The sequence below is a fragment of the Astatotilapia calliptera genome, chromosome 8, assembly GCF_900246225.1.
Source record: "Astatotilapia calliptera chromosome 8, fAstCal1.2, whole genome shotgun sequence".
NCBI classification, from domain to species: Eukaryota; Metazoa; Chordata; class Actinopteri; order Cichliformes; family Cichlidae; genus Astatotilapia; species Astatotilapia calliptera.
Genome location: NC_039309.1, coordinates 10,394,788 through 10,419,639, shown reverse-complemented (window position 1 = coordinate 10,419,639; position 24,852 = coordinate 10,394,788). Strand labels below are relative to the sequence as shown.

The 24,852-nt window shown below is 39.6% G+C and overlaps 1 protein-coding gene across 2 annotated transcripts in view; it reads right to left on the bottom strand.

Moving 5' to 3' along the window:
• The window catches only part of adam12a (ADAM metallopeptidase domain 12a), a 79,132-nt gene that overhangs the window by 30,560 nt on the left and 23,720 nt on the right, over positions 1-24,852 (bottom strand). For both annotated transcript variants that reach the window (XM_026178433.1, XM_026178434.1), the window contains exons 4-6: positions 7,754-7,832; positions 2,686-2,762; positions 504-690 (exon numbers count right to left, since the gene is read on the bottom strand). In XM_026178433.1, the coding sequence (XP_026034218.1) occupies positions 504-690; positions 2,686-2,762; positions 7,754-7,832 (343 nt within the window). The remainder of the gene's footprint in view (positions 1-503; positions 691-2,685; positions 2,763-7,753; positions 7,833-24,852) is intronic.

Below are 24,852 nucleotides of genomic sequence, written 5' to 3'. Positions count from 1 at the left end.
GCAAGAAAGCTTACCTAAGGGCGTTCAGGCTATGATGAAGAAGAATGGTAGTCATACTAAATACTGACCAGAAAGCTCACTAGAACTGTACAAACTCTGGTTTTGCCTTATCTACTGTATTTACATGTGCTCCTATAAATCCCATTTTCCCCAAAAAACATAAAGAAATTGATAGTGGCTCAAGACTTTTGTACATTACTAGATAATTTATCCAGGTATAAATAGTTAGTCCTATTAAAGCTACGTCTTTAGGTTTCACTGAAGTTAAATGTTTAAACTACAAAGAAGGCTGAAAGCTAAAACTTTTTCTCTGCTCTGCCTGATTTTACGATCTGACTTATTTGGAAAGGAAAGAAAAAAGACAGGTTGAAAGGCCAGGGATCTAAAGTTCAAACCATGACCCAGTCTGAGAGTGTACCTTTGTTGAATGAAAATAAAATCACATACTACATACTGAGAGTTTACTAGCTGTAGAAAAAAAATATGTGTTTAATAATCCTTACCCTTGTGCTAAAAGCCTTGAATGGGCTGCCGTCTGTGTGCGCAGATGAATAGGTCGTGTTGAAATCATGGCCACAGGTGCCAGGAGCAAAATTGAGGTGTTCAGCTGTGTAAATCCAGTGAGTCCCATCAGAGCGATCAGCACATGGTTCCAGTACATAGGATCTTTCGCCAAGAGATATAAAACCCCTGCAGAACGAGGAAGAGGCTATCAGAGGTGCAAATATCGACAATGCAATAAAAAATAATCAAACGTGATGACCAAGATGACATGTCATTAGTGATGAGTGTACCCATTGTGCATAAGCTGTAAGATTCTGTAAACCTTGCACAATGTTCACAATCACACAAACTCGTGCTGAACCAACTCCAAGCCTGACTGCTGCAAACATAAATGGGGAGCTATTTGTCTCTGTGAGCAGGTCAAGAATTGTGTAGCTTCCTGTCAAAACTGTTCTGGTGATCTGTTATTATTATGCAGACAGGTTTAAGAATAACTGAAATAAATGAATAAATATCAAGACTGAGGTCAGCAGAATGAGCTTCACAATCAGGCATATCCCTCTGCAGAGGGTGTCGACATCTGGCTGCTTCATGAAAACATTCTTGATTGTGTCCAGTGATATTGCTGCAATCCTTACTCCTCACTGACATTTGCAGTGCGCTTCGACAAGACTGAAATCCTCCACGTGCCTTAAAAACCTTAATGAATGTCAGGTTTAAAGATTTGCAACAGTACTACATACATGGGGTTTTACCTTGGTTTGCATGGTTTGCAGAAAATTCAGTATTTACTAACACAAATTAAGCAGCCTGAGAGGTTTTAAACAAACCAACAAATTAGCCATAATCTAAACCATTAAAACTTGGAGTAAAGCCATTAATGCATCATAACTATTGGTTGTAACTGTCCTCTTTGCACAGACAAAAACTTGTGCACAGCCCAAATTTTACCTGGAAGCTGATGTGTGCAGCTAAACTGGGAGCTTGTTTAAAACTTGGCCAATGCTATTAAGAGTTTTCGCCCAAAATGTACCACTCCAGCTTCAACAGTTTAGTTGAGGGGGTTAGAGGTGTGGTGTACTCAGAATATAGCTATCCACCCCAAGTGAATTTAGTAGTGGTTTATTTCTAATGACAGACATTAATAACGTGTTCCAATATGTCATTTTGGGCATAATAGGAAAAAGATAAATTAATTATTTTACTCTATACACAAAATATAATAGTGCATCTTTTTAAATAAGACAATACTCAAAGAACTGTCAATTACATCATGCTTGCTTTACCATTGTTCTTCCTTCAAAACTTCAAATTTGTCAGTATACAAGTTGTCGGCTTGGTGCTACTTGCTGCAGGAGAGGCTGGATCTTTGGATGGTTAGAGGTTAATCGGTGACAAATGCGGCCCCGCCCCCCACAACACTGAATTGGATGAGCGGGAGAACATGGATGACGTCTTATTTTTGTGTATTGGACATTTTAAATATTTCTTTCTTTCCTAACATGTTATCTATTGTCATCCAGATATAAAATATGCTGACGTTTCCATTTAATAATCCAGAGCATTAAACATAATATTTACATATTTGCTTTTAAGCAAAGCAGAATGCTTGGAAGCTAAGGCAGGATTAATTTAAACATTATAATATAGTAATGCTATCCAAATACTGTATACTAAAACATCAACCGATATTACCTTATTATTATGAGGGTATTACAATTTTATAACTATGTGAAAATTCAAACTCACAGACATTACCTTCTTATTTCTAGCAGCTTATCAAATTGTTACCAAGCTATTACGCTAAACTACGCTGTTTGTTACCCTACTATTACCACTTTATTACTCAGATGTAATAGAAAACTGCTACTGAGGGATTTTTGGCAATGTGGAGAACAAAAAACAAAAAAACAAAAACAAATTAAAGCAATCAAACTGTGTATAGAACATTATATTATGATAAGCAATTTTGCATATTTGCATATTGCATTTTATGCATATTTTAAGTGACTTTAAATCTACACTATGTACCGTTCTAGCGACACCTGGCACTACAGTATAAACTTTTACAGGTCCCAAAGCAGAGAGATCAGGGTTAGCTTGTTGAATGTATCACTAAGCTTTTACACCAGTGGTGTCATGTCAAAAAATGGGAAACAAACTAGCGCCTGGCACACTTACTTAATCCCAGTGCAAGTGCTGAGGCTCACATCCGAATTGTCATGACCCTCCACCTTACCATGGTAGTAGCAGTTTGCCTGAGGGAGCACAAAACAAACAAAACAATAGGATTTTAAACTCAACACAGAAGGAATAGAGCAGCAGCGTGTGAAACAAAACAGGCGTCGGGTTTTAAGCAGAGTTCACCCCAATCAGCCCCAGGTGTTACACTGTAACTGTGAAATACGAGTAAATTAACTATAAGGGAATAGTATTTTGCCAGCTTAGCAAAAGCCATTCCTGCTCATCACCACAGGCTAATGATGGTTGAAATCTGAGTTCCACATTTCCCAGCACAAGCTTTGCTTTCTGCCGTATTCCCAGGTACCCACTTTCACGGACCACCTGTCAAGCTGCAGCAGGGAGTAAAGAAAGTGAATTAAGCCTGTGTTTATTGAACAAGGCCTAGAGGGTGTGGAGGAAGCGTCTGGTTTAGAGTGAAAACAGGCCTTCTGCTACAGCTAGACAGCCTTGCTCAGGTGAGGTCCTTCTGCCACCCTGTTCTGGAAAACAAGGAAATGTGAGTTTTCCACCCCACTTTGACTGCCTCTAAATATAGAGTTCAGGCAGTAAATTTGGATGTCTGGCCTTCTTCGAGGTGGTTACTCTCTATAGGCAGCTGAATTTGCATGCCAAGTGTCTCAGTGGGTTTCTGGCATTAAAGGCAATCCTTGCTTAATACTGAATCCCAGCACTTTTAGCAGTAATTCTGTTATGATAATCCAATTAATATCACACTTCTCCGAATAGCTAGAGGAAAAGGGCTTACCAAATAGCATCTTTCAGTCTTACCATCACCTTAATTTTGGTTGACACATGTAAAATGCACTCAATCCCTTTAACTACATTCATGAATATTTCATATGCAACTAACTCTTTAAGAGGGGTTAGACGCAGTGACAAAATCACCATGAATTATTAGGTGTAAGCATTGTTTTTCACTGGGCTTATAAACACTGAGTTGCAAGGAAGCATCTCATGAATATTAATGTTGTTCAATATCTATTGGGTGGAGGTAATTTCTTTTCTGACATGTTATATGCCAGTTGACGAGTTGTTCTGCTGCCTCCAAAGTATTAAAAAGACAATAAAGATGTGAAACACTATGTGGATAACTCTCAATCTTTGAATTCAGGTGTTTTCAGTCCCCATGGCCACAGGTGTGTAAAATCAAGCACCTAGCTAGCATGCTTTTGGAAACACCTGCGAAAGAACGGGTCATTCTTCACAAGTATGGCACTCTACTAGGATGCCACTGGTGCAGCAAGTCGGCTCAGGAGATTTCTTTTGTTTCTAGATATTTCACTATCAACTGCAGTGCAACACAAAAACTGTCCACTGGGAGTTTCATGGCATTGGTTTCCATGGCAGAGCAGCTCCTGTAGGTGTAAAGCGTAGGTGGTTCGGTACTTTTGTGCAGCGTATTTCACAAGAGAAGTGGACCGAAACCTTGGAAACTTTTATGCGGACACTTTCTGATGGTGGACTGGACAGAAAAGAGAGCAATCCATTATAGTCGGGCAAAAAGGTGCAGGGACAGGAAAGCACATTACATGAAATATGAAATTATAGTTTAGCAGAGAGGAGTAGGGCTGGATTTAGTACACTCAGTTAATGCTCGCACCTCATGTTTCTTTGATGAGATCATGACTATGATGCATTGATATAAAGGATATGAATAGACTTTTTGTTCCTAAGGTTTCTGCAGGAAGACAGGAAAGTGCTTATGCATTCATATTTGAAATACAGAGGATTAATAACCAGAATCCAGATTATTGTGGGTGGAAATCCTGGGTGTGAACATTACATTGTTTATTATAACCACAATCTTATTATTCTGTTACTGCTTTAATAACCATGGAAATCATTTATATTCCCAGTAGATGACTTTTGTTACATGCTATGTATTTATTGGATTGTACGTGGACTTAGATTTAGTGAGAAAGGGAGACTGTGTAAAACAGATAATGGGAACGATGGTGGGAGAGCTGACTCATACTCAAGTCACTCCCAGCAGTACCTTGCCTTTGACACAGAACTGAACCCACAAGATCCCTTGCCCAGATCACTATATCAGTCTCCTCCCTGCCGGCAGGACAAATAAATTAACTACAGATCAGTCTCGAATGATCTGGTTGTTTCCAGTAAAAAGATCCTCCCATGAAGAACTGGCTGTGGTCATGAGCGAGGAATGAGAGAAGGGACGGAGGTCAGAAGTGTCCGCACTTTTAATCAACTACTGCAGACTCCACAAAAGTCTCCACAAAAGAAATGCAAACATGAGGCAAAATGCCACATTCCTGCGTCTGGCTTCATCCATTCTCCCAAATTTTTATTTGTATATCGGCTGTAGTCACACAAAACTTGTAACATAGACATTTATTCTTTATTTTCTGTGTGTCATTTTTATTGTTATGATCATTGTTACTCTTTCTGTCCACATAAACATTATGCAGCTTTTATAATTAATGGATAGCTATGGAAAATGGGAAGCTATTTATCCACCCACAGCTGCGGACTCTGTATCTCACACTCCACTACAACTCCTTCATTGTCTTTGTGCTCTGGAATGGCAGCAATTCTGATGAGCTGGCCAAGTCCTGCCAGGGATGACCCAACTCTGGTCTCGAGTGGAAAATCATTTTGCTGTGTGGGTTGGACGTTACCGAATATAATAATCTCATCTTTTTGTGCATTTCAGCTATAAGTCTGCTAGGCCTTTTACACACAGACCTCATAGACCGTTTATTGTTATCGAAATGAAAATGCAACGTTAAATTGCTTTCCAAACTGCTGATAATCAAATCCCTGAAATCAAGCAAGCTGGTGGCAGTTTTATTTCATAGGGACTGAAACTGCTCCTCATGGTTCAGCAGCATCAAACTCATTCATTACTCTGTGCTATAATAGCCTTTCTTTTTCTGAACCTCAAAAAAAAAAAAAAACCTTTTCAAAAGATGAATATTTTCTTTACATCCATTTGTAATATTTTAGAGTATTTATGGATCCATAGAAAATTTGAGAGACCGGCAGCATTTAAAAGCAGAACAAATGTTGCTGGAGAAAACCTATTTGAGCTTAATGAATATGAACAATATTTATTACAGCACTGAAGCCAAGAACAAAGAAGGTACTTCAATTCTATGAGGTTTCATTTGTGCCAAGAATATGTTCCCAATCATGCCTTCTGTGTCGGATATGAAGAAACATTTATTTTCTGTTTTTAATACTGACTGGCCACTTTATTAGGCACACTTGTTCAACTGCTCGTTAATGCAAATGTCTAATCATCCAGCCACAACGGAGGAGCTCATTGCACTTAGGTATCTAGACATGGTCAAGACAAACTGCTGCATAACATGTTGAACTGTGAAGCAGATGGGCTACAGCAGTACTGGGTATCATGCATGTCTGCTAAGAACAAGAAACTGAGGCTACAATTTTACAAACCACCGGACAAAAGGAGACTGTAAAAAGATTGTCTTGTCTGACAAGCCTCAATTTCTGCCGCAACATTCAGAATTTGGTGTACACAACATGAAAGCATGGACCCAACCTTCCTGATATCAACAATTCGTGCCGATGATGGTGTGTAATAGTGTGGGGGATATTTTCTTGGAACGCTTTGGGATCCTTTGTTGACCAAAACCATTGATGCTGACCATGACTACAGTGTACCTAACTTCTGATAACACACCATGTCACAAAGCTCCATCTCGAAAATCATTTCTTGAATATGAAAATGAGTTGCTTGCATTCAAATGACTTCCATGAACATCAGATCTCAATTCAATTGAGCACCTTTGGGATGTGGTGGAACAGCAGACTTGCATCACGGCCAACAAATCTGCAGCAACTTTGTGATCCTATCGTGTCAATAATGGACCAAAATCTCTGAGGAATGTTTCCAGCATCTTATTGACTCTGCAGATTAAGAATTAAGCAGACAAAAGGAGGCCCAAGGCTGTATTAGCAAGGTGTATGTGATAAAGTGGCTGGTGAGTGTTTACCTCAGTTGTAGCAAAGCTGTTTGACAGATTGTCCGGCCATATGCTCGCATAAGAAAACATTTGTCTGTGTCAGTGCAGACAAATTCATGCTTTGCTCTGCTGTTTCGCATGTAGTCCTGACTGTTATTTGTTGTGCTGTTTTTCACATCACATGCACGTTCAAATAATACAATCAAACCACACATAGTCAACACAGCCAAGTGAGAGGAAGTAAAGCTGCACTGACAAAGAAAGACGTTCTGTCTGGTGATCACTAGACACGCTGTGTATCTAACGGTCAAAATATTTTAGTCACAGCTGAAGTAAAGTTTAAATTTGAACTGGCAGACAGTGTGTTCCTCATACGGGAGCATCATGCAACCAACCAGAAGCTTTGCTTTTCTCTATGTAATCCCTTTATGTCTAAATTGATTTCTTCATGGTTAACATTTACAAGTGATTTGTTATACTTTAGAGATATATTTTCATATCTATATATTCTTAATTTTCAAAGTGGGAAACTCATGAATGCTTGATAGGTGCTTAATATTTCATGGTCACTGTGGCTTTCAGATTGCACCTAGATGATCACCAATTCAATCTTTCTTAGATTCCTTCATAACAAACAATTCTTTAGGATTTGTTTTGATCCAATCCATTAAAAAAGAAAGAAAGATCTGAGCTGTTGCCTAAAACAGAGTGCATTTTCTGACCTCTATCTGCCTTCTCATTTCATCAAATATGAATCTGTCGGCTGAAAATGGCCCCACTCACCTGGATTGTCCTCTATGTGCGCATGACTGCACAATTCCAGGTGGTTTTAAAAGCGGTTCTAACTGCTATATCAAAGTTTCCTTTACTTTCTCACGGACCCTAATATTAGCACAGCAAAGGAGAGTCTATCCAGAGGAAGAGTTTCACAAAAGGTCAACATTCATATGAGCTGCTGGGCAGGTAACATAGAAGAAAATGTAAGAATGTTCGAAATTCAATCACTTTGTTTTGTCACCCACAAACCCAGAAAATAAAAAGAAACATACCGTGAAGTTGTGAACGCCTGTGACAGCGCTGCCATCTTCCAGGTAATGGGTTTCTGTATAGTTACTTGCAAAGAGCCCCCTAGAAAGGATAAACAAAGACAACAAACATTCAGCTCTGACCCTTGGGGGCTTCATCCAAAAAAACAAAAAATCAATCACAATGTCTTAAGCCATTCAACCACAGCCAGACCTGCATGGAAGATAAACAGTCTGATTTAAAACTTTAAACTGCTTTAGGATAGCATAAATTGATTCGAGAAGAAGGCATGAAGGGGAAAAAAACACATTCAAAAGAGGCCGAAGTGACGTTTTCTATTAATTCACTTTCCCAACACCATGAAGACGCATTCAATATCAATCAATAACTCATTCCATGTGAAATAAATGGAACAATAATTAGTTTACACATTGCAGACAACAGCAAGTCATGAGTTGATTTTTTTTTTTCTTTTTTTAACGACTGGGAATAAATAACACTGTGCTTTAAATGAAGGAACCATATAGGTATAACCACACTTAATAAAAAAATGAGCAAAAAGTATAAGTTAGCACTGAGAATAAAAATACAGATTCAATAAAATGAAGAGGTGTATCGAGATACTTGTAAAACTCAGTCTACCATCACAGTTCATTTATTTTTAACCTATACAGTGGGGCAAAAAAGTATTTAGTCAGCCACCGATTGTGCAAGTTCCCCCACTTAAAATGATGACAGAGGTCAGTAATTTGCACCAGAGGTACACTTCAACTGTGAGAGACAGAATGTGAAAAAAAAATCCATGAATTCACATGGTAGGATTTGTAAAGAATTTATTCGTAAATCAGGGTGGAAAATAAGTATTTGGTCACCTCAAACAAGGAAAATCTCTGGCTCTCACAGACCTGTAACGTCTTCTGTAAGAAGCTTTTCTGTCCCCCACTCGTTACCCGTATGAATGGCACCTGTTTGAACTCATCATCTGTATAAAAGACACCTGTCCACAGCCTCAAACAGTCAGACTCCAAACTCCGCCATGGCCAAGACCAAAGAGCTTTCGAAGGACACCAGGAAAAGTATTGTAGACCTGCACCAGACTGGGAAGAGTGAATCTACAATAGGCAAGCAGCTTGGTGTGAAAAAATCAACTGTGGGAGCAATCATCAGAAAATGGAAGACATACAAGACCACTGATAATCTCCCTCGATCTGGGGCTCCACGCAAGATCTCATCCCGTGGGGTCAAAATGATCATGAGAACGGTGAGCAAAGATCCCAGAACCACACGGGGGGACCTGGTGAATGACCTGCAGAGAGCTGGGACCAAAGTAACAAAGGTCACCATCAGTAACACACTACAACGGCAGGGAATCAAATCCCGCAGTGCCAGACGTGTTCCGCTGCTGAAGCCAGTGCATGTCCAGGCCCTTTTAAATTTTGCCAGAGAGCACATGGATGATACAGCAGAGAATTGGGAGAATGTCATGTGGTCAGATGAAACCAAAGTAGAACTTTTTGGTATAAACTCAACTCGTCGTATTTGGAGGAAGAAGAATACTGAGTTGCATCCCAAGAACACCATACCTACTGTGAAGCATGGGGGTGGAAACATCATGCTATGGGGCTGTTTTTCTGCCAAGGGGACAGGACGACTGATCCGTGTTAAGGACAGAATGAATGGGGCCATGTATCGTGAGATTTTGAGCCAAAACCTCCTTCCATCAGTGAGAACTTTTAAGATGAAACGAGGCTGGGTCTTCCAACATGACAATGATCCAAAACACACCGCCCGGGCAACAAAGGAGTGGCTCCGTAAGAAGCATTTGAAAGTCCTGGAGTGGCCTAGCCAGTCTCCAGACCTCAACCCCATAGAAAATCTGTGGCGGGAGTTGAAAGTCCGTGTTGCTCGGCGACAGCCCCAAAACATCACTGCTCTCGAGAAGATCTGCATGGAGGAATGGGCCAAAATACCAGCTACTGTGTGTGCAAACCTGGTAAAGACCTATAGTAAACGTTTGACCTCTGTTATTGCCAACAAAGGTTATGTTACAAAGTATTGAGTTGTATTTTTGTTATTGACCAAATACTTATTTTCCACCCTGATTTACGAATAAATTCTTTACAAATCCTACCATGTGGATTCATGGATTTTTTTTTCACATTCTGTCTCTCACAGTTGAAGTGTACCTCTGGTGCAAATTACTGACCTCTGTCATCATTTTAGGTGGGGGAACTTGCACAATCGGTGGCTGACTAAATACTTTTTTGCCCCACTGTAAATTAAAACCAAAAATAACCTATGACCCAACAGTCATGCTAGTTTAATGCTTCAGTGTAAGTGAGTCCTGCATGTTTTACTATTATCAAGACATTTTGCCTTTTAGAGGATTTTTTATCATAAAAGAAAAGCTGTTACCAACCCACTTAATATTTTATAAGGATTGTCTATTTGACACAAAGACGGGTAGAAAATACAGGATGGAATTTGATTGTTATTCACTGGAAACAGAAGAAATTGCAATAGTGTGGAAATGAGGAACCTGCCACCTTCTTTCCTCTAATTTTGACAAAGCATCTACTTACAGGACAGCCAATAAGCAATTAGCATATCACTAGTTATAATGATACGCTTGTTATAATTTCAAATATGCGCATCATATTTTAGCATATAAGACTTAAATCTGGTGATTGGGACCATAAACTATTTATTGAGATTATAGATTAAGTGAGAATTTCTCATAGACTTCTACGCAGTTTGACTTCTTTTTAAAAGCCAGAGCCCCCTACTGGATAACAGAAAGGATGCACGTTTAAGGCACTTTCACATTGGTCATCTTTAAGTCTATGGTTATTTTTTAGCATTAATGGCTCTGTGGTATAGTGATTAACATGTTTGTTTTACACACCTAAGATGTCAGATTTTGTGGAGACATTAACGGTTATGTTTTGTCAAATCTATACATTTTTAAAACACACTAAAATGCAGCATTTTGATTTTAGATGCTTTGTGCTGTTCCTAGTAGCTACTTGTAGAATCAAAGTTTAAGTCCAACTTCTCTTGAAACAAAAACCCACAATCCTAAAGAGCCTCCTGTGGCCTTTATGAGCCAACAGGGTGAGATTATGGCATGAGTACACCAGATAACCTCTGGGTTGTGCTCTCCTCTTACCGCAAGACAAAGAAAATACCATCACAGCCTTATTATGATGTTGGCTGCCTTTCTCACCCCACCTAGAGAGGTTCCTGAGCACTAGGCTTTTCTCTGGTGGAGGAAAGGATACTCAGCTGGGGTGCTGTGGATCACATGCAGAAAGAAATCAATGAGCCAAAAAAACTGTGTGCACCCCCTCCTGTGTTGATGAGAACATATCTCCATTTGTGCTCAGTATTTGTGCAAGCAAACATGAGAGTGTCCATGTACTGTACATACAGTGAGCACATGTGCTGTATTACTCTCCAGGACATTAGCAGATGCTTGGCTGGTGCTAATCCACAGCAGAGGAACAAACCTCAGCAGGCAGCTGGATCCTCTTACTGACCTCACCACTGACAACCCAGCTGGGAGTTTCAGCTGTAACAACCCGGGTAGGGGGGTTATTTTGTTTGGGAGCTGTCAGCATGAGACACAATGCTTCCCCACCCTCCAGTCCTCTACAGAGCCAATGAACTGGTAATAATCACTAGATCAAAGCGAGGACAAAGAGGAGAGAGCCAAATAAAATGATGTGTTTCTACAGTCTTAATTAGGTCTATGCACTCAGTTGAACACACGAGTTCAACATCTGCCCACAACAGACAATATGATGTGGTGAATGCGCGTATGCATTTGCCTCGCCGCTTGAGTGTTGGCATGAAAAAACATGTTGCAGACCTCCATGTGTCATCCATATGTTACGTTCTTGTGGCTTTCGATGAATAAGCGCAAGGGAATTAGTGGTTTCCTAACACAGGAGAATAACAGGAGAAATCCTTTAAGGGTTCACTCACTGCAGAGTGTAAGTAACAGAAAAGTTAGGACCTAAGCTTACCAGACTGCTTAACAAAGAGAATAGTCGTTCACTTTTGAAGTACTGTAGCCCTTGATTTATACTCATTTGACTCTCTCAGAGTTCGGAGCATCCTTGACCGCAACAGTGAGGATCATTTTTAAAACAGAAGCTGCTCACAATTCCATTTAAACACAGAGGGAATCCAATTAATATCTCCAAATAAAGACAAGCAAGTTTCAGCTCACATCGGTTTCATGCAACAATACATCAACAACAACAAAAAAAAGAAAAGAAAAGAAAAGAAAAAAGAAAGAAATATACAGTGTGGTCTGAGATTGGTTACAGATAAATTACTGGACAGGATCTGCTTTTCATTAGTGTACAAACTATAATATCAGCTGACAGCTATGATTGGCCCATATTTGCCAATAAAGAAAGACTTTAATGTTCAAGCTGGTGAAATCTTTTTACAAAGAACATTTAAACATTTAAACACAGCTTTTTATACACACACACACACACACACACACACACACACACACGCATACACATACATATATATATATATAAACACTCGCCTCAATGTACTTTATATTGTAAGGTAGACCCTATAATGAAAAACTCAACAATCATATGACCCCCTGTAAGCAAGCACTTTGGCAACAGTGTGAAAGGAAAACTCCCTTTAAACAGGAAGAAACCTGCGGCAGAACCAGGCTCAGGGAGGGGCAACCATCTGCCGTGACCGGTTGGGAGTAGACGCAACAGTAAATGTGAGATTAGTAGGCTGAAATGCCAGAGAATCAGAGAATGAAGGTGGGTTTTGAGCCTAGGCTTAAGAGCAGAGAAACTGATTCCACAAAGATGGAGCAGTGACCGCAAAGGCTCTGTCGCCTTGTTGTCTGAGGGGTGCCCTTGGGACATGTAAGAGATGTGTACCAGTGGGTCTGAGAGACCTAAGAGATTAATGTAAATCTTATATCATAAGACTGATGATATAAACTGGGGCCTATCCATTATGAGCATGAAAAAAAATCAGTAATATCTTAAACTGAATTTTAAAATGGACAGGAAGACAATATAGCTATGCCACGACTATGATGTCCCCATATGCTTTTGCAGTCTTGCTGCAGAATGCTTTTGAAGAAGCTGCAGCAAATGAGAAACATGGGGAAACCTAGTTGCTTTTTCCAGACCATGAAAAACAGAAAAGATTTCTGTTTTGTTATGTTTCTTAAACTGATAGTAGCTATTTTTGACAACAGAACAAATCTGTTTATTAATGCAAAGCTCATCATGAAACTAACACCCAGAGCATGAGATGAAATGATCTAAACTGCTTAGTAACCTAACCTTTAATGTCTGCAAGTATTTAGTATTTTAGTATTTATTTATTTATTGTCATTGTCAAGAACAATGAAATTGCGTTTGGGGCTTCCATACAACCCAAAAAAAAGAAGAAAATAATAAATACCCCTTAAAACCCAAGTGTACATATTTAACCCAGTGTGACTCCAATGCAATAAGACAATCCTTAGCAATAATGTTCGTAGAAATTCAGACAAAGACCTGAGACTGCCTAGTAGAAGCTACAGGAAATATAGCGAAGATAATTGTTAAAAATGATCATCATTGAAATGAAAGAAGATGTTATATATCATAATATTAAGTGGAAGCAGATACAAGCTACAGTGCACATGCAGATTCGCTAAAGGGGAGGGTCTGTCTACTAACAAGAGTATCAGTCTGAGTTTAGCATCTTGGATAATTACAAATTGACTCCAAGAATCCTAATCAAACTGTTGATCTTAGTGATGTTTTTAAGCTTTGGCTTTTAGTTGGAAGACCTATATGGAGATATGGAAATGTTTTCTTCTTCTATATAAAAAAGTAGTAGTTACAATAACTTAGATTTGTATGCCAGGTTAAAGGAGGTCGAACAGGTACTGACCGGCCAGGGAATTGAGGGATTTCTAAGTGAGAAGAAGGATGTGTGACTTGACCAGGAGCCAGCATGGGGATGATATGTTGCCAGATCTCTCTGCATATTAGATTCTACTTTCGGCTGCTCTCTTTAAGGTTGCCATAGCATCCTCCTCTTCCTTTTTCCGCAGCCAATAGTAGCACAGTTTCCACTGGCGACCTGTTGGCCAACAGCACCAAAGGCAGTCATTGTTAACCTGAGCCCAACCGATCTGGTAGAGAAATCTCATATTCTTATGATCAGCGTGTTTAATTTAGCTACGATTTTACTCCACATGCCGTTCCTGATGAAACCCTCTTCATCTACTTGGACTTTGGACTTGTACTAGTAGCACACTGGCTCAACACAAAAAATGTCACCTGATATATCAACAGCAGAATTTTCTTGCTCCCTAAAATAAGTTGGAAAAATCTAGTATTGGTTATCATGAACAACACGGATGAAATATTACTGCAATATCAGTGGAGTAATTTTTTTAAATGGTGCTAGCAGCAGGAATATAAAGCATACATGATGCAGTGGAGCAAAGTGAAGTGGGAAAATTCTGTTTTAAAATGGGTGTAACTTCGGAAGATATCAGCGTAATATGCCTAAGTGCTAAAACTAGGACTGTGAATTTTTGTCCCTCATTACTGACACAAAGTGTAAGGTGGGGATTTTTAATCAAAAACTGGAGAAATACAAGAAAAGCATAAACACTGTATGAACATAAGAAGGTTTTGTAGTAAAGAGACTAGAACATAATAAAGTGCTAAAAGTAGAAGAGCACATAAGAAAGATCTTTAATGGGTTTTACAACAATGAGTCTTCAAAGTGCAAAAAGCCTTCCGCTGCATGTCACCCAGCTGACAATACTTATGGGTGCATCTAATCCATGCCAAGCAATGAACCACCACCCAACTGCATTAAGTGTCTGAGCCACTCGCCCTGCGTGGCTGCAGCAGCAGCTCACTGTTTATCAATCAGCGCAAAGTTAATGAGGCATAGGCAAATGGAGAGAGAGGAGGGTCACGCCCTCCCATTTAAAATGCATTACCCAGAGGACGGGCTTCCAGCAGGGCTCTGCTTGAGTGACAGGGAGTCAGCAATGAGGGAGAGGCGCTATGAGTTAACAAGTTTTCATGTTCTGGCTATTAAAGCTACAGAATCAGTCTGAAAATGCAGGCAGCCTGAGAACCAGACAACCACAAAGGCTCAGCGACTTCAAAATGGGACACAGTGCGAGGCAAAATATCACAGACTTTGTGCTACATCGACTTGTTTTCAAAACACTCAAACCAGAGATGTGTTTGTTAACTTCTCTGCATCTGTTCGACAGGTACACATAATTACAACTGTCATGTTTTTACCTTGTCATGCTGCATCCATATAACTTTCTGAAAGAAAATGCATTAGGTGAGGATAGAGTTGGATTTGCTTGTCAGTAGTTTTGACACTGCAGACAGAAAGACAATGAAGTCGCTTCACACTAATCCTGAATGCCAGCAACTAAATGTCACTCCTGTTCTTTCTGCATTAAATTATATATTTTTTTTCTATGTTGTATCTCTGTTCGGCATTGTCAGCCTCTTCTGTCAGGATATACACAAAGTCTTATATAAAGGGAATTTTTAAATAGAGGACTAACCTTTCAAACACATTCCTGGTTGGAAATGTAACTGAGAAAACACGAGGCTTGCTGACCAACAGTGATGTACCAATAAATTCCACATTTTTGTTGCATGCGGTCTTCTTCATCAGGGTTTCTTCTGCTCGCATGCCAGGGGTCTAAAATGGGGAGGTATGTGAGGTACATTAATTGAAACAGACTTGATGAATCGGTGCCAGAGCCTAATCAATCAACAGGAAGAGGGAGTCTCATTTGTGGGTGAAAGCTGACCTCAAAAGAAAGGTCCTAAATGTCAAACATTCTGCTTAGAAGTCATGCTGGAGAAAACATTTCAGAGTTTTTATATGTTAATGAAGCACCAGTTTTTTTATTGATTATGACACACAACTGTAGACTTGTACTGAAAACTTGTGATGTGATTATGGCAACAACTAAATGTCAAAGCATACAGGCAAATCGAGAGCTGAGCTAAAGTCACGCACAAGTTGTTAAAAAAAAATACAGCAAAATACTGCGGAGAGAAGACTTCAAACTGTTTGGAGACTTTTGATAAAATCTTGGAGAAACAACAAAAGTTGAGAGTGAGAATTGTTCTTGTGAGAAAGGAAGGTTTTCCTGGAAAACCGTTTTTTTGGATTAAGAAATATGGGAAAAGCGTTCCATTTGGCAAAATACAAAACAGTCTCTTTTTCAGTCAGGGATGACAAACGCTCTTTTACTTCTCCATTTAGTTAAAGCAGCCAGTATAATTAAGCAAGGAAAAGGAAAGAGTAGAGTAACTTCCCTTTTTGTGTTACATGAATTCAATACTCTCAACTGACTTGAGAAGACTACGACGTTGGCAAAACAAGCTGAATTTCCCAGTCACAGTCTCCGATATGTCTCATTAAACTCATTAAACTCAGACAACCTAATAAGAGACTTCTGTAGAAATCAAATCCTGGAATTTACTATGATAGATGAGAAGTGAGGTTTTAGGCCTCAGAAGGGCAAGTTGCTCTAAAGCTCTTGGAAACCAAAGTCTCTAACGGAAAGTTATTTAGAACAGATGTAAAGATAAACATTTAGAGCAAATGAAATCGCCATCAAAGAGAAACATTTCTCATAAAACTTAATCTGGGACCTCCAATTAGTACATTACATTTCAACTGAAAGACTTGTGAGGGATTGTGGGAGTTATAATGTCCCACTGCTTTTATGTGGCAAATGGCAAGAACCCAGTTTCACTTGGAAAAAGTCAAGGGAAAGTGGGATTGTGTGCATGAAAAACTACAGTGCAACTCCCTCAACACCACCAAAAAAACCTTGTCTCAGTGTTAGATTTTCTTTTTCCATGAACAAGTGAAGAGGGCCAGTCTTTCTGGCCGTGATGTGTCTGACATCAGGCGGTGTTGCAGGCTGGTGCCAAGTAGAGCAGAGAAGCATGAATTCCCCCTACTTGCCCTGTACTCAATACAACTCCTAACCTTCATGAAGCATGTCATGAAGAGAACCACTTGAGCATGCCAGCCAATGATTACGGCTTAAGAAAGGGGGAGGAAGCGGAAAAACAGAAAAAAGAAATCAACACGGCTGGTATTAGCTGTGTTTATATAGCCTGCCGTGTTCAGTAGAGAGTTAAGATGCTGCACAGTGCTGCTCCTGGCCTCAAGACCAATGCTCCAGCAGCAAACACGACAAGGTAAGAACCAAAAAATGATTGTGTCAAGAAGGCCAGTTGCCCTCCGGGTACAATAAGAATGCTTATCCTATTCATTTCTACACCAAGCAGGTCTCTTTGGCCTTCATCCCAGCTTCACCACATCATAAGAGCCTCATTATTATTCTTTACACCTGTGTAGCATCCAGGGGTGGTTAATTGGTCAGCAAGATGGTCAAACAGAAGAGCCATTAGCAGCAGTGGCATGCAATTATTGCAGTGACTGTCACCTGGAGATTGATGTGGTTAAGTCCAGGCACGCCCCGTGAAATCAATAAAGTGTCATTTCTGAGCAATGTCTGCGTGATGGATTATTCCACAGGATCCCAATTAAAGAAAGGGAATGATGAATACCACCCCAACAATAGATGAGATAATTGGAATTAGGGCAGAAATGCAACACGTATCTTTGATAAAGTGTGAAGATAATGATCCAGACTAAAACTAATAAGGAAAATAATTGCAGAAAATCCTTTGAACATTTTCAGTTTTAGAACAGAATGAGACACAAACCAAAAGGTTCACTGACCTGTATTTAAAAAAATGGCCCAATGAAATTAAGTTTACTTTAACTGTAAAAGTTACTTTTAGCTGCTCTATTGTTACAGGAAAACTACAGCAATTAGCTCCGCATGTTTGATTTAGAACAACCCTAAAGGAGATTTGTGCCATACTGGAATTGAACATGTGACCTTTTGCTTGCCAAGCATGTGTGTAAACCATTACAACTGACCAGTACAAAATTTTACAAACCGATACCAATGTTTGGTATTTTAACCATCTCATATATAGGCCGAGCTTTATTTTTTTCCCTTTCAGACACACGACACATAAACAGATTTTCCCAACATTTGTCAGCATGGACAAACTATGCAACATCAACACTCATAACATGGCTGAAGAGTGTTTCACACATGCACGACGTTTCATTTAATAGTTAATAGTTATGAGTCAGGCTCTACTTGTAGGTAGGAAGACGTGTTTTCTATTGGCTGTACAATGCTACATTTGCATCCTGTTCAGATTCAGAAAACACTGATGCAGCAGCTCTGTGTATTTACTGTTTTCACTAAGCCGTGGTTCAATGGGAAGTAATATGTATTAAAAAGATATCTGTATTAAAATTTGCAGGCTAAGCAGCAGAGGGGAAAGATTTCTGGGTACCAGAAACCTCTTGGCTTCTGTTTGTATTTTGAGCAGTACTGACCACTCACATTAAGGCAGGCTTTGGCCTTATACGGTTAAATAGTCCGAATGCAATTCCAAAGCCATCTCTATTGTCTGGCTATCAGTTTATTTTTTAAATAAGTAAATACAATGACTGTAGCACAGTACAGGACAGATAGTCTTGGCCTGGATATCAGTTATACATTTTCTAGAAATCCGATGGCAATAATGAAGGCGCTTGGCCATTGCCCCCCAGAGGCTAAGTCATCAGACCATAGCTGATGGGTTCCAAGATTGGGTGTTAAGTGGCATATACCTCAATATTCCTGTCTGAAATGCATAAAAAATATACGGTTAATTTCCTCCCAGTTGCACAGTCCTGCGTCTTCACATAGGTGTGCTGTAAAATTCAACTACAAACAGTCTCAAGCAGGATAACTAGGAGAAAGGTTCGACTTTGATTCAGATGTAGTCTGTTGTTTTTATGCATCCGTTCTCTCTTTTGTCTCTTCATCATTTGTCACTTGTTGACATGTAACGTCAAGACACATCTGGCTCTCATTTGTTTTGCTTATGTCACGGTCTCTGTCACCCAAAAGCCTTCATGCACGCGCCAAATGGAACAAATGGTATCTATGACAACAGCCACCCGGAATATTAAAATCACCCGCTCAGTCATGAGTTCCAACGAGGCAAGACTCTCTTATTTCTCCCAAAAAGACATAAATAGTCATTTTATTCCTCATGATACTGCTGATCCCAGAGGGCTACGGAAAAGTAATCACATGTGACTAATTAAAGGCAACTGATTGGTGCGGTAAAAAAGACTAAATGTTGCACTTCGGGTCGAAAATATATATGAATCTTTTGTATTCGTCATGACTGCAGTTAAATGAGTGATAACAACCAAAGGGAAACTGCAGGAAAACAATTAAAAATAGTCTTTTATTTTTCTTTTCTTTGGCATGGGCCAGTGACATTGTTATCTGAAACTAATTATGTCAGGTGCCTAAGCAGCAGCCTCTCCAATTGCCTTTGTTGCTGTGGATCAGTGGAGAGGAGATCCTTCATCCTGCTTTCTACTCCCATCTGCCCCCAGGGCTTCTGTTCCTCTGTAGCAGAGACGGGGCCTCTGCTCTGCCGCTCCTTCTCCCGTAGGACGAGCTCCCGTTATGTGTCTGCATGCGGGGGTGTGGGAGAGATGGAAAGAGCGTGTCCCTGTTTGTGTGCAGTAATGACTGTATGTGTTGGTAGCTCAACATGATTTATGCACATCTATGTGGTAATTTGTGTGCATGCGTCCATGTGTGCGTGCGAGTGTGTCATTTCACATCCAGGCATAGCTGCAGATTGCGCTCGTGTTCCACACACAGCAGGCTCATGGCTTATAGATCATGCAACACATTCTTTTCCTTCAACACTATCAGCAAACCACAACACTTTCTGCCCGATTTCTAAAAACTACTTATGCAGAGCATCCTGCATTGGAAAAATCATGAATGAATTATAGAACTTTAATGTTTTTCCTAAAAACTCCTCTGAAACAAAATTGTCAAAAAGGAGCCAATAACAGCAAATTACAGCCAGCTGCATTCACTGGAACTACATTTTACCACAGGAACAGTTCCCATAATAGTTCTTTTCAATTAGATCTACAGGTTATACAAAATTTAAAAAGGACAAAGCTGCTAGAAAATGTGTTTTCCACAATATTGTGTGCACCACAAACAAAATTTAAGATTAGCTGTTTCGTGTTAAAACGGAAACAACTATGTAAGAGTCCAGATATTGCAAAATCTGGACTAGAAAAATGAGCAAGAAAATCAAAAAAGTTGTAAAATCTTTTTCTTTTCTTTTTTTTTTGAGTGAAACACCCCTTTAGAGATTTTGCAATCCATGTCCTTTTGTGTTTTGCAAAACCAGGAAATGATAAAAGCTAACAGATGGAGATGGATGCAGTTTAATTTATATTCCCTTCTGTGAATATATTCAAGTGTAAACAAAAGGCTTTATGTGCAGTTCCAAAACAATTAACTGTGAAACAGACTTTTGTCTGTTGTGTACATCATTTATTACTTGGCTTTTTCTTCTGATTATTATGTGGGTGAAAACCAAGAATAAGAGGAGATACCGTGGAGAGGTGAATGCAAAGTCATTTTCGGGATGGGTCAAACAAGCAGACTAGCTTTGAGCATTCCCATCATTTCCAATGTTTTGCAGGGAACTGGCCCAAGGCACAAAGCTCATGCATCTATATTCACTGCAACCTTGTGCTTTGACTAATGAGCGACAAGGGAACTTCAAACAATCAAGCCTATCATTCTTTTCACAAGGTAAATGCACACAGAAAATAGGAGCATTTCATTTAATTAAGCCTGTCGGTACTTGTACAACCACATACTTTTCGTGCCTTTCTCCTCTGCCGTGCATTCCCTTAAGGGAAATCAAACAATTAAGACCTGAATACAAATGTACTCTCCCTCCCATCCTGTTTTTCACCCCTCTGATATCTGTCAGTGAGAGAGATGTCTTCACTCTGTCTAGAAAAAGTGATGTATTAAAGTGGGTTTGCTTATACACTGTGACCCTGGGGTCCTTTGCAAGATTAAAGCTACAAAATTTAAGTTAGAAGAGCGAATAAGCAACTGAATTATCAGCAATCTTTGCCAAAAGGTGTGGTCTTATTTTATGTCCATTTTATTAAGCGATCTTACGTACAGCAAAGTATTCATTTATCTTTAAATGGACAGTTTGCATCAAAATCCAATTATTTATCAAAGTATTTTCCCTCTGGCCTCTGGTGCTATTTATCCATCAAAGTTGTTTTGGTGTGGCTTGTTCAGTTTTGGAGACAGCGCTTGCCTTGTAGGGCTCATAGTACCTATTACACATTTAGAAAAATCAGCAGCAATGACGCCAGAGGTCATTACTAAAGAAAATCTTCAAATCTTGCTGCCAGCAGTTTCACGTAGGAATTATTTTCTTTCCATACACAAACCAAAGGAAGTGTGCAGATAGCTAACATTACAGCTTATCTGAGGGTCAGCACCATTAATGTTGTACATCCTGTCATGCTGTCAGTCTCTTGTCACAGGCAGATGGACGCTTCCTTCTGCAAAGTCACACAGTTGGTGCAGAAAAAAGAAAAAAGAAAAAGTTGTTTTCTGCAGCGAATACTGATAAAAGACTTTATTGTGTCTCAAAATCATTTTACCCCGTTTGTAAGGTTGGTTACTGATTTTCCAATAACGCCTTACTGAATCATCCATGGTCCATTGATCATTGGGGGAATAATACTCCTGTATTTCAGGTGACGCACGCAGGAAGTGGAACATAATTGGCTCTAAGACACTGTCTGCAAACATCCCATCACGGAGCAGAGCTTTCAGATGAAGCACACAGCTGGGATTCATTCATTTTTACAACATCAATGACCCATTAGGCACAAAGAAAGGGAAAGTATACCAGATCTGCCACCACACAAATCACTCATTTATTACATTTTAATCGCATTTGGAGGAAAATCAATCACAGGAGCAGGGCCAGTCAGACTCATAGAAACTATGAGGTCATGATTGAGACACTAAAATTATTTTGTTTTTTAAATGTTTCATAATTTATTAATTAATTTAACTTGGTCTTGTGTGAAGTTTGCATGATGTTACCTTTCGCATTCATTTCTCCAAATCCATTGTTTTAACTTGCTGACTGTTGCTTAACTGCAAAAAAAAAAAAAAAAATTGCAGGGAAAAAATATAAAGGATGTTCTCTCAGTGTCCTCGATGATATTTCCCGTCATTAGTCAGCAAGTGTAGTTTCCTGCTTAACCCTATATGAATTTACAACCTGCCTTTGACCCCTTTTCTCAGAAACGCTGCTGATGATTTGAAGGAAACTGTGTCATGGAGTCCAGCTTTGATTTCATTGGGTCCCTGCACCCCAAAGCAGTCCACAGCCTCTTTATCAAACCCTAGCAGCTCCTATTGTTGTTGGCAGCTCACTTCTCAGTGCTTGAGGGATTGGGTGAGAGTGAGTGAGGAGGAGTACAGGGGCCAACCAAAGGAGACCCTATCGTGTCCCATACGCCAACAGGGAGTTATCAGAGAGACAGGAAGGCTGGTACGAAAGATGAGGGGGAATTGCCTTCACAACCTATCTGGCAAAGCAAGAACACCAGAGATCTCCATTTCATTCACACATCCTCCCCATACTTTCTTTAACTCCCTGTGTGTCCACCACAACAACCTGGAGTCATACTGTTAATGACGAGTGGGATGTGAAGCCAAAAGCATCTGCTTTTTGCATGACGTGTAGAGAGGGGTTTGCTATTTGCTCCATGTCCTTGACTTTCTTTGCACCATTTCCTTTTATCACTAAGCTAAATTTAGTGATAAAAGAGCTATCTGAGCTCTAACTCCTACACAGGTTTCCCACTGCTACTTGTGTAGTCTTGAAGTTTTAAATGAGTCAAAAAAAAAAAAACAGGACTGGAGAACATAAAAAAAAAAAAACTAAACTAAACAAATTACCACAAGTTTCTCAATAGACACGCTACCTTGTAGGGCAAGGAAGAGAAACTGCTGCTGGTATTTTTCACTGCTAGTCAACTGGAACAAATGCTGTTTTTGCTTTTCATTCAGCATTCATTTTTCACAAGGACTCTGCTCTGTCTAAACATGTGCAAGGCAGCAGAAGGGGGTGAAAAAAAAACCCTGGATCAGCTAAAGGAGACGGCCAAAATCCAACCGTCTGACTGATGACCACACGTGGCATCTTCGCTCAGCCAGTGACCCCATACACAAGCAAGACTGGTCAAAGGAAGGTCATTGGACTGTGAGAACGGAGAGAACAGGATGGAGGATGAAGTAAGGAAATACAGTGAGCATTCCCACCCAGCTGACATTAACTCACACTGTAAAACCAGCAAATCTGTTTGTCTGTCAGGAGGAGGATGGAAGCCAGGACTATAACTCTCGGGTTGCATATCTTCATGGTCAGCAGCCACAAAGGTCAAAAACTTTGGCTGCTTTTGTTTGTTCTCTTTGGCACCCCTGAGCCTTGAGAAAATTAGATTTCACTAGAATTTATGAAGACAGTTTGCTTAAGTAGGTGAAAGGGAAAAGCTGTGAAGCAGAGGTAGAAAGAAAAACAGATAATTAGAGGCCAAGAGAAGAAAACAAACAAAAAAAGATAGATGCATAGATGAAGAAACCTGGAAAAGTAAGACTAAAGCTAGCTTTTGTACTAAAAAATCCTCCAATTGTGCTCTAATAATACTCTATTTTTTGCATATTGCGAATTCTGTAATCAAAGATATTTCTAATGATTTCTGGCTGTTAAGATTCACATGACTGCATCTTACACATTTGCAAACACTACCAATGTGGCATTAACTAAACATTTTCAATGTGTGACAGTCATGGTGACAATGTATGATCAAGTGAATAAAGAGCCCAGGCAGACAGACCTAGAGACCACCGGTCACGAGGGAAAAATTAGGATTCCCCAATAAGTTGTAAGTGGCTACTTAAGGATGATAACAGTCGCAGAAGGTTAGGTCACTGGATATTTTGCATCTTATTTTTTAAATATATGTTCTTCAGAAAATATATGAACTAAACTAGACCTGAACACATTAACAATAGGTGTCAGTAAATCTTCCATTTTCAACACCATTTAAGTATGAAATGATCTTAAATGCTAACCTTGTTAACCTGGGCATCTGTCTAAATGTTAAGAGTTGCCCAATAGCCATATTAGCCAACTGTAAATAAAATAATAACATCCTGCACATCTGCAACATTAATATAAAGTGATAATACAACATCATTTGTGTCTACAAAGTGGTAATAGTCCTAGATTATTGCCGGATTTTTACCTTTACAGAGAGATCATCTTAACCCTGGAGAACCCATGGGGTCAAATTTGACCCCATGGTTTCCCTAGAAAACCAATGGGGTCGGCTCTGACCCCATGGGTTCTCCAGGGTTAATTGTCATATTACCTATTGGTGCCATTTAAGCCTTCAGTACATTTGTGACATGAAGTTTATGTGCAAGTTCAGTAAGAAAGATTTGCATTCACTGGTTCTCTCGCATTCCTGAGTGTTCAGGCTGATCTAATCTTTACATCGCTTCCACTTTCCCATACTGTCAAACTCAATTCTGCCGCGATCACTCTGGCCAAGTCATTTACTTGCCCGTCTTCTGCAACTCATTCAACCTCAGTTCTGCCTTCCAGACTTTGATTGGTGTGGCCCCCTTCATATCCTGATCAGCTGGAGAGTCATGCCTCCACCTGCTTCATCTCCGCCACCGCCAGCATCTAAACTCTAGGGGGTCCTGTCCTACTTCTTATCATTGTTGGAGTCCAATCTGCTATATAGCTTTATCTGAGTTTAATCACCAAATAATTTATTGCTCAAATGCTGAACTTTAATAAATTAATCAAAACAAAAATGTAACTATGCTGTTCAATAATGCAAGACGTAAAAACTAATATATGCTAATATATCTGATGAAGCTATGGTGCTGTTAAACAGGGCTGAAATTTGATTAAGCTGATACTCAGGGGACGTGATTTTTCATCACATATTCACAAGATGGATGGAGAACTGAAAGTAGAAGACACCTGAGATGTGCTGAAAATTACATTATACTTTCTTAAATGTTAGA